This window comes from Abramis brama, assembly GCF_963993115.1.
Source record: "Abramis brama genome assembly, chromosome: 19".
Lineage (NCBI taxonomy): Eukaryota > Metazoa > Chordata > Actinopteri > Cypriniformes > Leuciscidae > Abramis > Abramis brama.
The window spans coordinates 7,316,707-7,329,645 of record NC_139981.1 but is presented as its reverse complement, the minus strand read 5'-3'; the positions used below and the strand labels follow the sequence as shown (position 1 = coordinate 7,329,645).

The following is a 12,939-nucleotide window of genomic DNA, read 5'->3' as shown; positions in this document are numbered from 1 at the left end:
AAACCACTAATTTACATCCTCACTTCCACCATGCCATTGACTCATATAAATTACCTCATTATGGCAGCTGCATTGCTGTGTTGCCGTCCCGAGTACGTCCCAAATGAGACCGCCAGGCTCAGAAGATGATTTACTCAATACTATAATGGCTCTGGTGATTGAGCTGAAGTGGGGATGGAGGCTGATTCTACTCTACGGGATTTATCAAAGCACAAGACGGGCTGACGGTACCTTGATGTATGACCTCATGGAGAAGAGATTGGCGAGCATAGTGGACAGGCCCTGTGCCAGGCAACTCTGGGCTATGAAGCCAGCCTTCAACTCGGCCAAGCAGATCGCATCATCACCCTCCTTCCAGTTCCAGCTGGGAATGTTTAGCAGATGGGCCTGAGGACACACGGGACAAGAAAAGGGGAAGATAACAATGTCCCCAGCTGAGATGTCTAACAAGTGTAGTAATGAAAAACACCAGAAAAAAAATTAAATCAATATATTTCTTACAGTTTAGAGAGAAGTTGTAGTTTTCTGTACTAACTTGTAGCAAATAAACATGAATTTATTATATATTATATTAAGGTTTGTACAAAACACTGTCAAAACACAACGTGTTACAACAGCCCCTGGTCTCCACAGCCTTGTTAGATTATATAAATCTGTCAAACTGATAACGCAAATCTCATAACAGTAGCACGTCACTATCATATCTCATTGCTAAAACAGCAGGTTCTCTGACAGTCCTCTAAAACAGTTGTCTACAGTTGACATTCAATTGCTCTCGAGTGAACTGTCCCATGAACAGAAAACATCCATCAAGTCATTAACATCCATCTCCTGTTCCAGCGCTCCCTGATGAATACAAAGCTGTTCATGTTGGTGTAATAGGGCATAAGCACTAAACATACTCTGTATTTGATTCCCTTGAACTTATAAATTTACCATTGCCATGGAAAGCAGAATCTGTGGGCCTGTTCTCATATGGCACATTTATTTGACACAAGTCACGTTTCTGATCACTTTTATAGCCTCTTTGTAACATTGTATGTACTGTAATCTTTCTGCTAAGGTCTTCAACATTTTATTGTTGATTTGACTTGACAGCAACAAAACAAAAAAATACACTTCCTACCTTATTGTGGTATTGCAACATTTGAGTGATTATTCTGATCTTTGGATGGTAGTTCTTGATAGATATTACTCTGTAAAAAAAAAAAAGGAGGGAAGTCAACATGAAACAGCATTTTTGCAGCAAGGGAAATAAACATTTCTGCCTTAAATAGAATATTCAGGGGGAAAATAATATGTAGGACCGAACTTAATTTTATTCATCAGAGATTTGAGAAAGTATTTTGATTGAAGCGCAAATATATATCTAGGGTATATATATAATCAACCAAATGCTGTTCTTTGAACCTTCTAATTATCAAAGAATCTTGAAAAAAAATATATTGGTGCTTCCACAAAAATATCAATCATATATATGTATATATACACACACACACACACATATACATACAATATATATATATATATATATATATATATATATATATATATATATATATATATATATACACACACACACACATACACACACACACACACACACGTTTTATCTTTACTGTTACTTTGAATCAATTTGAAACATTCTTGCTAAATAAAGTATTATTTCTCTAAAAAACCTCAACAGTAGTATATGATATATACTGTGTACATACATATATCATATATACATACATACATACACACACACACATATACATACAATATATATATATATATATATATATATATATATATATATATATATATATATATATATATATATATATATACACACACACACGTTTTATTTTGAATCAATTTGAAATGAAACATTCTTGCTAAATAAAAGTATTATTTCTCTAAAAAAAACCTCAACAGTAGTATATGAACAGCACTTTTGAGAAATATCAACATGACTTACACTCACATGAGAAAACTCTAGACATTAATCATCTAGTAAAATCTGTTTTATTCTGCATGGAGCAGGTCACTCCCACATGTAAACAAAAACGTATTGAGTGCACCTTTAACCTCCAGGACTGTCCCAGTATTCACCATCGTAAGTCACTTTGGATTAAATGCAAGCATCTGCTGAATGAATAAAAAACCAATTCATCTTTTATTTCCATAGAGAAGCCTGTGATATGTGGCAGAACAGTGTGACTTTACTGTGAAATCTAGTCTGGATTTCTCTCCAGTCTCATAAGAGAGGTGCAGAATTTATTTCCATATTAAGCTGCTCTATAACACATAGTTCAAAAGAGCGTTCCAAGACATGCCTAAATTAATATTTCATTTTCCAAACAGGCCAGACTGTGTGCAATTCTGTGCGTTGCATGGCTAAAGAACATCTTCAGCATGAAAAGAGGAAGTGAAATATGTTTGCCCTCCCTTCACACACTCTTTCAGAGCAATATTAGTTGACTCCATCCCAAAGGAAATTCGTCCTGGCTCTTTTCATCAGTGTTCAGGTATATAACGTGTGAATCTGACCTGAGACGCCGACTATCCCATTCACACCTTTCTTTAACAGCACAGGAGGGTGAAAGACATCAGCTTTCAATACATCTGTTTTACAGGAGGATGTCTCTAGTGAGTGTGATGCTGCTGCACAAAACAAGATGTGTTGAAATGTGTCTATAGCCAACTGTAACCCTTCACCGAACTGACCTCATGATATTAGAGGCATCTTCAGCATCAGGGTCTCCACAGTATTTGTTTGCAAGAATCAAGCAGGCATCAGCTGACTCGATCTGTACAAGATGGAAAAGAAAAGGTGAGACGGCAGTGTTCAGAACAGCATCAAAAATGGACACTCCTGCATTATTCTCTACAACATCCCTACGATTCTGTGTCTGTAATAAACAAATTAATTAGATAATGTATCAGTGTTTGACACCATTATTAAACCAAAATGGGAGAAATGCTATGTTTTTATGACGTTACCTTCACTCTTGCTAGATCATGTGGGTTAAGGACAGATCCTTGATAGAATTCCACCTGAGTGAAGTGACGTTTGAACAAGGCTTCCAGCTCAAGATTAGGGGAAATACTAGAGTATGGCAAAAAGAGAAAGTATGTTATTAACCAAGTGATGTAAAGCTCTTGATGTAAAATTTTGAGAATGTTTTCAATTCAAAGGAACAATGTTAGATGTGTGTGTCAAACAAAATAATGTAAAAAAAGATTTAGTTACTGGCTGATCTCCTTGTTATTTAAAAACAGGCAACTATATGTGATTTATTTGTTTTTTTTAGTAACACACAGTCATTATATTCTTTACAGAGGGCAAAGGATCCATCAATCTCATAAAATGTATTCCGAAGGGAATTGTACTTACTTATGAAGAAAAACTATTTCTACATTGACATCATCCCTGTCCTTGTGTAGGAAGTCTTTAAGGAAGTTGGAAACACTTTCGAGCGTGATATGACCACAGACCACAATATGCCTGTAAGGGGGAAAATTCAGCTGAAGAGTGCAACATAAAATAAAACAAAACTCTGGCATATCCTAAAAAAAAGAAAAAAAGTCCAGAATAATAACCAAAAATGTCTTGAAACCATTAAATGTTGTGGCTTTTAAACATTTGCTGTCTGTTATAGTCATAATAGCACATGTTGCTTTACCTCATATTTATAAACATGGTTTAAACACTAAATTAAGTGCTTTGAATTTTTTCAGGGCAAACAAAATTTAATCTTACTTTTTAATGTTGGATTGTCAAATGTTCTTAATAAGCTATGTCTCTGTAGCCAAACCACCCTTGTGCTAAGACGCATGTTGACATGTACATCAGTACTAACTGACATGTATCGGAACCCCTGTCAAAAGCGGTTAAATTGTTTTTGGATCTGTGGCTGCCTTGAACTCTAACCGTGACTTCTCCGGACAGGCACAGAATGAAAAACTTGTGATACATCAGATGGAACAAACAAACAGACTCAAATGGATTGTTCCAGAGGTCACAGTCTTCTGGGGCTCATTTATTCTGCCTCTATAGTAAGATCTAGTTTCATACTCTAGAGCTGTTCCAAAACCTAGTAGTGAGTTGCCTTGACATCTACTGGCTATATAGGCAGCGCTGAAATAGCACGTCTGTGCAGTATTAGCTAAAGTTAAAGATACTAAGCAAATATCACACAAACAAGAGTGCTGTTAACAAACTACTTCATATTGAGTAACTTACATTTTAGACACAACATTGTCAGTTGTCTATTTTTGTTCCACCAATGAAAATAAAATCTTAACAGGATCAACTGTTTCATCTCAGAGTAATATACAATAATGTTGTTTCATTCCTGAATGCATCAGTATTTGGTCAAATTGGTCGAGAAACTGATTCAGTGACTCATAAACACTCTCACTTGTTTCATCTATAAATGTACTGTATCAGTGTTTTTAAACAAAATGTTTTTTGTTTAAAAAAAGTTGTTTAAAAAAAGTGCGATTTAGGTACTACATTTGAATTTACTTTGAGACAGTTATAAAAAAGTATGTTCTATAGTATGAATATGGGTAGTATAAACACAATTTAGATGTATTACACCCGCCATGTTGTTACTGTCACGTGACCTACCAGTGCACACTCCAGAATCTCGGCAGAAACAGTAAGTCATCAGGGTACTTTTCGCCTACCGTTTTTTCGAATACTATGTATTCGGACATGCTATACTTTTGGCGTATTGTTTTTCGCATACTAAAGAAGTATTCGATTTCGGACGCAGTGACTCACTTGTTTAATTTCTGAGTCAATGATTAAGTGACTCAAATATAAAAAGACACTTGATTCATTTTTGAATTAATCTGAGTATGAATGAATCAGTTTAATCAATGATTCAATGTTTCACTCATAAAGACTGTCACATATTTCAGTGCTGAATAAATAAGTGTGTTTCAACAAATAGATTCAGTAAATGACTCAAAGTAAGTAACTTGTCACCACCAACTGGCACAGCGATGTAACTTGCAAAAAGAGTCACTGAGAAATCCCTCAACTGAAGGTTGTTTTCAAGCCTTTAAACTATATACCATACTACACACTAATGCACTTTAAATTACACACCAAAGTTGTTCTCAAGAGTTTTACATGTGCAATGATCTGACTCATATAAAAGATTACGGCCCATCATTACTATCCTAACAACTTAATGGCCACTTCTATTACTGTTGCAGAACAATAACCATGTTTTATTTGTCAAGCAGAGCTTCTATGCAACAGGAGGTTAAAGAGTTGAGCTGTAGCCATGGGGTTTTGCGGATCACTTCACTTCCCATGCTGGATGACTCCAATACTGCTGTGGTCAAAGTCTCAAGAGCTTTAACCGTGCATGGTAATCAATCTAAATCTGTCCAAACTAACTCTCTCCCTTCAGCAGACTCAATGTGTACAAAGAACAGGGGCTGCTGACCTTAATTGTAACTGGGTGTATGTGCCTGCCTGTGCTCTCTCAGGTGCTGGAGAGATGTGCTTATTTGTGCTGAGATCCAGGGCAAACATTAAGCGGATCTCTGTTTGCCGGAGGGACCCGATGAGGCTTTATGAGTGCAGTGTCTGGATGCTATCACACATAATGATCTTCACAGATCTGGCCTCTTGTATTTAATGAGTGGTAGTAATTGCATGCTTGACTGTCCTGGGATGAGAAGACTCTGTTGAGTTGATGGCTTGGTCTAAAGCCAACAGTGTCTGGCAAAGGGGTGGCTTGATGAGAGACATATTATTCATGTTTTCCTATTTCCAAAAATGCCCATTTGTGAGCTTTAGCTAAATCGGAGGGTTTTATATGACAATGCTCTCACTCTTTACTCTAGAACAGCAGAGTCTCTGGCAGGGATACAAATACATTCTGTCTCGGCTTATGTCAGACATCTTGTCTCCATGTTTGGATGAGCCATCAGTGGTGCGTGACTGTGCTACTGATTGTGTTTCACCACTGTGGGGGAGTTTTTTTTTGTTTGTTTGTTTTTTCCTTTATATTTATGGTACTGCCAATGAAAGCAATCCAATTAATAAAACCATGCAAAAGACTATTAGGTAAGACTAATGTCATTATGGGCTGTATTGTATCAGATATAGTTCTGACAGAATCATTTTACTTTTTTTAAATTAAATTATTTATAATATAGTAGATTTGATCAAAGGTCGATTATTTTTTGTTTGTTGTTTGTTTGTTAAAGAAGACAGCAATAAACATAGAGGTAAATATTTAACTAGTGATGTGATCTTAATGTGAGCCTCAATGAGGCCCATTGTAAAATAAAGCAGCTTTTATTAGGCTGCTGATATGACTAGTCTTCATGTGAGTGTACATCAAAATTCTTAATCTTAAATTACTGAGTACACCTTTAAAGACTTACAATAGCACTTGTAAGTCTAGCATTTGTCTTGGCATTTGTTGTACAATTTTAAACTTATGACTGTATAGCCACAATATTGTTCACAAATATGGGAAATAATTAGTTTAAAAATAAATTAATGTTTTTTTTAATCCCTGATTAAAAGTAATATGAATAATAAACACCAGAGCATTTTAACAAGAAAAGAAAACTGTACATTTAAAATATAAAAATGTTTTTTAAAAAAAAAATACTACTGGAAAAACTCCATATCTACACACTTAAGATGTCGTCAACTTAAAATACACACACTAAAAACACTACACTGTGAACAACACACAGTGAAGAGAACACTTGGGTTACAACACAATGTTACGCACGATAAGGTGAAATAAAATGTTAAAATAATATGCACAAACAGAGCAATCAAATGCAGAAGGGCAGTTCCCAGCATGCACTGTGAAACATGCCAAATAAAAATGAAAAAAAATAAAAATAGCAACAGAAATATGGAAATTGTAACCAAAATTTGAAGAAATTAAAAACAACAAGCTCGAACATCAGCCTCAGCAGCGAAACCATTGATACTGCTCTAATCCTTAAACTGATCAATCATTTCAGAGCCGAACGAAAAGCCGGTTTCCGCGCATCAACAACATTTTAGGAACAGATAGCTGTGAGGAGAACGTCACCTGATGAAAGGGGTGAATGCCTGCACTTCTCCTCAAACCAATAGAGAACAGAGCTTGAGATGGACATGTGTAGTCCATATGGAGCCAGGGCTCCATCATCATTATGACTTGATGCAGGAGAACAATAATGAATTTAATTTGGCAACTCTTTAGCCTGTAACACCTCTTTAAACTACTGTAATTATTCAAAAACACTTCATTATGTTATTGTTTTACTGCAATTTCCCAGCATATGCTGTAAGGCTTGGTATCGCTCAATGATAACCAGATATCTAACACTAGGGGGACCAAATGTAAAAGGTTAAGAATCGACCACTGACGCCTATGTTTCTTGATTGGTTAATTGTTACACATCACAAGAGTGGATCAGTTTTAATCTCTCTCATGAGGTTTGTTTCAGAGTGTTTGCTTTGACTACCTGATTTTTCATTAATTAAACTTGAAAAATGAATGTACAAATAAATACGAATCAATGCAATATCCCAAGTGTCCAAGAACTGAAAAGAGGTTTAAGCAGCTTTTATGGCCAGTCAATGTGATTTGTGATGGGCAACATTTTTGCATATGAATTCTAAGTTAAACTATATTTCTGGGACCCAGCAACTCATGTTTTCCTCTGTAGAGGACAATTGGTTTCCCGGTTTCCCAATTTCCCAAAATGGTTTCCTGAGTGTAAAGATACATTCTAGACTTTACAGTGATACCAAATGTTTAGGGGTTTGCCAAAACCAAACTGTTATGGCATTAGGAGCATTAGGACTGTTATTTCGGAGTGTCTATTTACACCAAGTACAAATAGCCTGCCTTGCTGGCAGAGGCTATTTACACAAATTAGACTAACTTTATAATATTATAATAATATATACATTACACTGAAGTGCAAATATTATCTGTCACTATCTTCACTAAGTATAAATAGCATCTAACTACTATTTACACTATTTAGTGCAAATAGCAGCTGCCATATTTTGTTATCATCAATCATAATTGGACAAAGTTGGGAACACCCATTTTTGTCCATGTTTATAAAAATTGTGTAATGAATAATCAGAAAGTGAACGTTATATATATAAACAAATAATTCTATAACATTTTATAACATATTTGAGAACTTGAGAAGATGAACTTTGAGATTTGAGAATTTGAGAAATGGATAGTTCACCCAAAATGTAAATTCTGTCATCATTTCCTCATCCTCATGTCGTTCCAAACCCATATTAGTGTTGTTCTAATATTATTTATATATTCTGTTATTCATATATTCTATTTCAGTTTTAGTTATTTAAACTTGTTATCAGTTAGTTGACAAGGCAACATTTCTAATTCCATCTAATATTTTTATTTTATTTTAGCTTTATTTAAATTCATGAACATAATTTAATTAATGAAAATAATATAATAGTTTTAGTTAATAACAACACACAAGACTTTTTGTGACACAAAAAGGGAAATTTGAAAGTCACTAAAATCAAAAAATTTGTATATTTTAAAAAAATGTTTCACTTCTTTTTGTGCTCCAGAGAAGAAAGACAGATTTGGAATGACGTGAGTTATAACAATTTACATTTTTGGGTGACTATCCATTTAAATGCAAAATCTGGATCATGCATGTTTAGTTGAAGTTGACAAAAAACTGTGTCAAAGTGCTGGAAAACACTAATTTACATTAAACACCTATTAAATTCAGATTCTGCTCATTCATATTTACACTATTGATCATTCAAAGACAATTAAATATATTTTAATTTAATTATGCCTTGATTTATTTTCCTCAACATACTTTTTTATTGTCATATGTTTTTCATGCAGCATTTTTTTTTTCTTCTGCTGGGTCCCAGGAGGTTATACATAAATACAAGTTTCTGTTAAATCTCAGCCTTATACTGTAACTAGCAGGAGAATGTTCAATGCAGTAAGCTGTCCAACATCACAGACTATACATCAAATTGTCAGCTATGCATGGATAGTTCCCCTACACACCTAAGCAGAAGTCAGGAAGCCAGATGACTGAACCTCCATTGATCTCACTCGTTTTAATGCGTTGTGAGAGCCATATCAGTAATGGCATTTCTACATGCCATTTCACCCTCTTTTCAACTCTTACTCCATGCATGCTCCTGCCAACACAGGCCTGGTCTGACTGCTGCGGGGCAAGCGGTGCCGGCTCCACATACTTGGTGTGGCTTCGATTCTGGAGAGAAGCTCAGAGGAGGCGCATGAGCTCAGAGTTCACTCAGGGTTTATGTCAGTTTCATCTGCGCTCTAATAGAAACCACAGAGACCCCGGCCTGATCCAACAGAACGCTGCTCTATATTACAGTCATAGATCCAGATCTGATGGCTAAACATCACCAGAACACGCTGCTGACATAAACAGCCATCACAAACCTGGCTGTGGCATGGATTCAATAGCAGAGATTACACTTCAAACTACTGCAAGCCTCGATACGCCATGACCATAGTGTCAAGGCTCAAGACAAAAAGAAAAAGGAAAAAAAAAAAATGACTAAAGAGCTATTGATTTCTAAACGGAAACATTTAAGCCAAATTACTTTTGTAGTTGACAAATTACAAAATCACTCATTAAAGATAGTTCACCTCAGTTCAGTGAGTGCACAGCGTCTTTAGCTTTTAACAAAAGACATGTGCTGTGTTAAAGGGACTATAGTATATGGACAATGATTATGATATTTTTATATAAACTACTGTTCTAAAGTTTTGGGGCGGTAAGATTTTTTTTAAAATAGGTTTTTGAAAGAAGTCCCTTATGCTCAACCAATTTAAAATCATTTTAAAATGTAATTTATTCCTGTGATGGCCAAGCTGAATTTTCAGCATCATTACTCCAGTTCTAATATGCTGATCTGGTGCTCAAGAAACATTTCTTATTATTACCAAGGTTTTTTTTCAGGATTCTTTGATGAACAAAATGTTTTTGTTTTTGTTTTTTTAAACAGCATTTATTTGAAATATGTAGAAATATTAACAATATAAATGGCTTTACTGTCACTTGCATGCTTAAATTTAACCCCAAACTTTTGAACAGTAGTGTACATATAACTTGATGCTGTCACTCTAGTAATTTGTCCATCACAAACCACACTGATCATAAATACTGTTAAGAATATTTGTTTAAAAAAAAAAAAAAAAAAACTAGTCTTTACTTCCAAAGTTTTGTCACTTCACTATGATAAACAACCAATAATACTGTGATAATGGTTCAGACATGAACAAAAAACTACTTACAGTTCAGTTATTAACATTATCTGGTGATCTGGAAAAAAAACGCATATGGATACACTAATTTTTGCACACTAGATAATTATTATAATTTTACTGTCATATTTGCGACCATTTTAGTCAATCTGGAACCCAGTTATTAAGCTAACAGATGGATCTGCATATTAAATAATTATGCAGAAAAGCAAAATGGAATAAAATAGACCTGGTTTCGCTGCTTCCAGGTTATTCCCACAAATATGATAAGACTACTTTTAGTAATAATAATAATAATAATTAAAAAAATAATCCATAATCTTTAATTCAAGCTAAACTCTACACTTAACATTAGTATAATCAGCATTTATATAACATTTATGCAACTTCCAAAGCTTATTCATAAACACCTACTCATGGACCTTTTTTTTTTTTTTTTTTTTTTTACTTACTTGAGGCTCTTGTACTTTTGTGAGTTTATGCAGAATTAGACTCTAAACGTACGTATTTTGCACCAGCCTGAGCTTGTCGGAAATGTGCTGACAGTTGAAATAAATATCTCGACACATTTATTTCGAGGTGTCGTGATGTGTCCGTTCATGAGCACTCAGTCCCATGCATATTTAAACAATAAGGCAAAGCCTGGTGCCTGTCTCTCTGCTCGGCCAGAGAGCTGGAGCCTACTGTAATTGCAACCAGATGCATGCATAGCCAGAGAGAAAGAAAGCGAGAGAAAGAGAGAGGCTCAGCTCTTTTGACAAGGCCTTCTCTCAACACCAGACTGCGAATCCAAACGTGGGGCCGAGGCCAAACATAACATTTCATCAATCTTGTTTCACTGACAGCGAAACGGCATCAAACAAAGGGGCTCCTAATGACTTTCTCCCGGCTTAGTATTTGCCCTCAAATTCAGATGATGAAAGCCGGACGTGACCGTGGGCCTGTTTCACGCTGCGTAATGGGTTGGGAAATAGTGCGCACGCTAGAAAGAGAGAGAGAGGGCTCTGGAACTTAAGACGCGAGCGTTTGGGAGAATCGCTGTGCTGATGACAGGGCCGTGTTTGAGCCAGAAAACGAGTGGGGGGTGGGTGGGTCAAAATATCCACATTCACATTCAGGGGTCATCTTTGAAAAGGAAAAGAAAAAACGGAACATGATAAAAGTACCAAGCGGGGCAAAAAAGCAAGCCAATTGCAATGGAGCAGCTCCAGTGCGAGAGCTGAGGCATCCAAGCATTCAGGGTGTGCGCTGACTGAAGATCAGGGCCAGAGTCATGTCACACGGAGATGAGGTTATGAGCCAGCAGTGACGCACAGCCAGAGAGGCTTTTCTCACTGCAGCATGCACAACCAAACAAACAAACAAACAAACAAACAAAAAAGCCAACAGACATCCATTCACAGAGAGCATGCCAGAGATGGATCAAGCATGACGAGTAGAACTCAAAGAACAGAAAATTGAATCAAACACAAGACAATGATGACACTAAGTAAACAGCGTCTTGTATCTGAGCATCATAAAACTAGTTCTATGAGCTAATGATTTCATTTTCTATCATTTACTGTGCTCATTTATATTACAAATACGAAACAGACACCCATTCTACAGCAGCACATAACGGATGGAAAACCAACAGCAGTCACTGTAATGAAATTAAAAAGCAGCAGATGTGTTACGAAAAAGAAGCCACGGACACAGAGCAAAGGGCATGGACATGTGGCTTCGATGGCCAAGGTCTCCAGTCACAGTGTGACTTTCATTTGTCCTATAATTTTTTGTCTGCACTAACCCCCTCTCTATCTGAGAAGGGGGCGTTTGAGTCACACAACCACACCTGGTTCTGGATTTTGACTTACTTTCTGCCTCGTGTCGAGTTATAACTCCCTCCGTATTTCTTCCGATTAAGGATGAGAGCAGCAATTTCTGGCACGTAGCGAGCAAACATGGCCTACATGCATGGAACAGAAAAAGAAAAGGGCATGCAAAGAGGGGTTCTGCTGTGACCGAGGCCACAGAGGCACCTTGAATACTTACTTTCTGCCATTTACCGCACTATAGGAACCACCATATTTCTTGCGGTTTCCTATTAACTCTATGATTTCAGGGACGTAGCTGGCAAACATGGCCTAAGGAGAAGATGGGAGACAGAAGCAGAGGCTAAAAAAGAGTGCGGAGAGACCCGTCTGAGTCTGGATTTTTACCCCCAACCTCTGATGTGCAGAAATTGATAGGGACGCGTGTTTTGTCGGGGGAAAAAATGGTGTAGCTTGGTAAAATGTTAATAATTTTTCTTTAAAAGTTTTTTTTTTGTTTAACGTCCATTGTGCTTCTGAAAAGATCTGAAAGGATCTTTTTAATTGAGGGGGAAACAGAATAATGGACAAAAAGCCAACTTTGGAGACACTCCACTTTTTTTCTTTTCTTTTTTTATTGGTGCTGCCCATCTGTTTTCTCTGACAGCACAAAAAAAAAAAAAAATATCTCGTGAAAACGAAGAGAAAGAAGAAAAAAACCTACATGCCATGTTTTGTCCAACAAACACTATTGCAGTGGCAAGTGTATTTGAATAGTCCAGCCTGATCGCCCACAGCTGCAAAGCACATTAAGACTCATTAGTGTGCTTTAAATGAGCTGGATGCGCTTTGCAAGA

The 12,939-nt window shown here is 36.3% G+C and overlaps 1 protein-coding gene across 11 annotated transcripts in view; it reads right to left on the bottom strand.

Moving 5' to 3' along the window:
* Positions 1 to 12,939, bottom strand: part of kcnma1a (potassium large conductance calcium-activated channel, subfamily M, alpha member 1a) — a 182,664-nt gene that overhangs the window by 50,754 nt on the left and 118,971 nt on the right. For 10 of the 11 annotated variants that reach the window (XM_084092686.1, XM_084092687.1, XM_084092678.1 and 7 more), the window contains exons 9-14: positions 12,324 to 12,415; positions 3,383 to 3,493; positions 2,989 to 3,094; positions 2,713 to 2,795; positions 1,127 to 1,196; positions 232 to 387 (exon numbers count right to left, since the gene is read on the bottom strand). In XM_084092686.1, the coding sequence (XP_083948812.1) occupies positions 232 to 387; positions 1,127 to 1,196; positions 2,713 to 2,795; positions 2,989 to 3,094; positions 3,383 to 3,493; positions 12,324 to 12,415 (618 nt within the window). Of the gene's footprint in view, positions 1 to 231; positions 388 to 1,126; positions 1,197 to 2,712; positions 2,796 to 2,988; positions 3,095 to 3,382; positions 3,494 to 12,145; positions 12,238 to 12,323; positions 12,416 to 12,939 lie in introns of all 11 variants that reach the window. The other variant, XM_084092679.1, reaches the window with a different exon arrangement.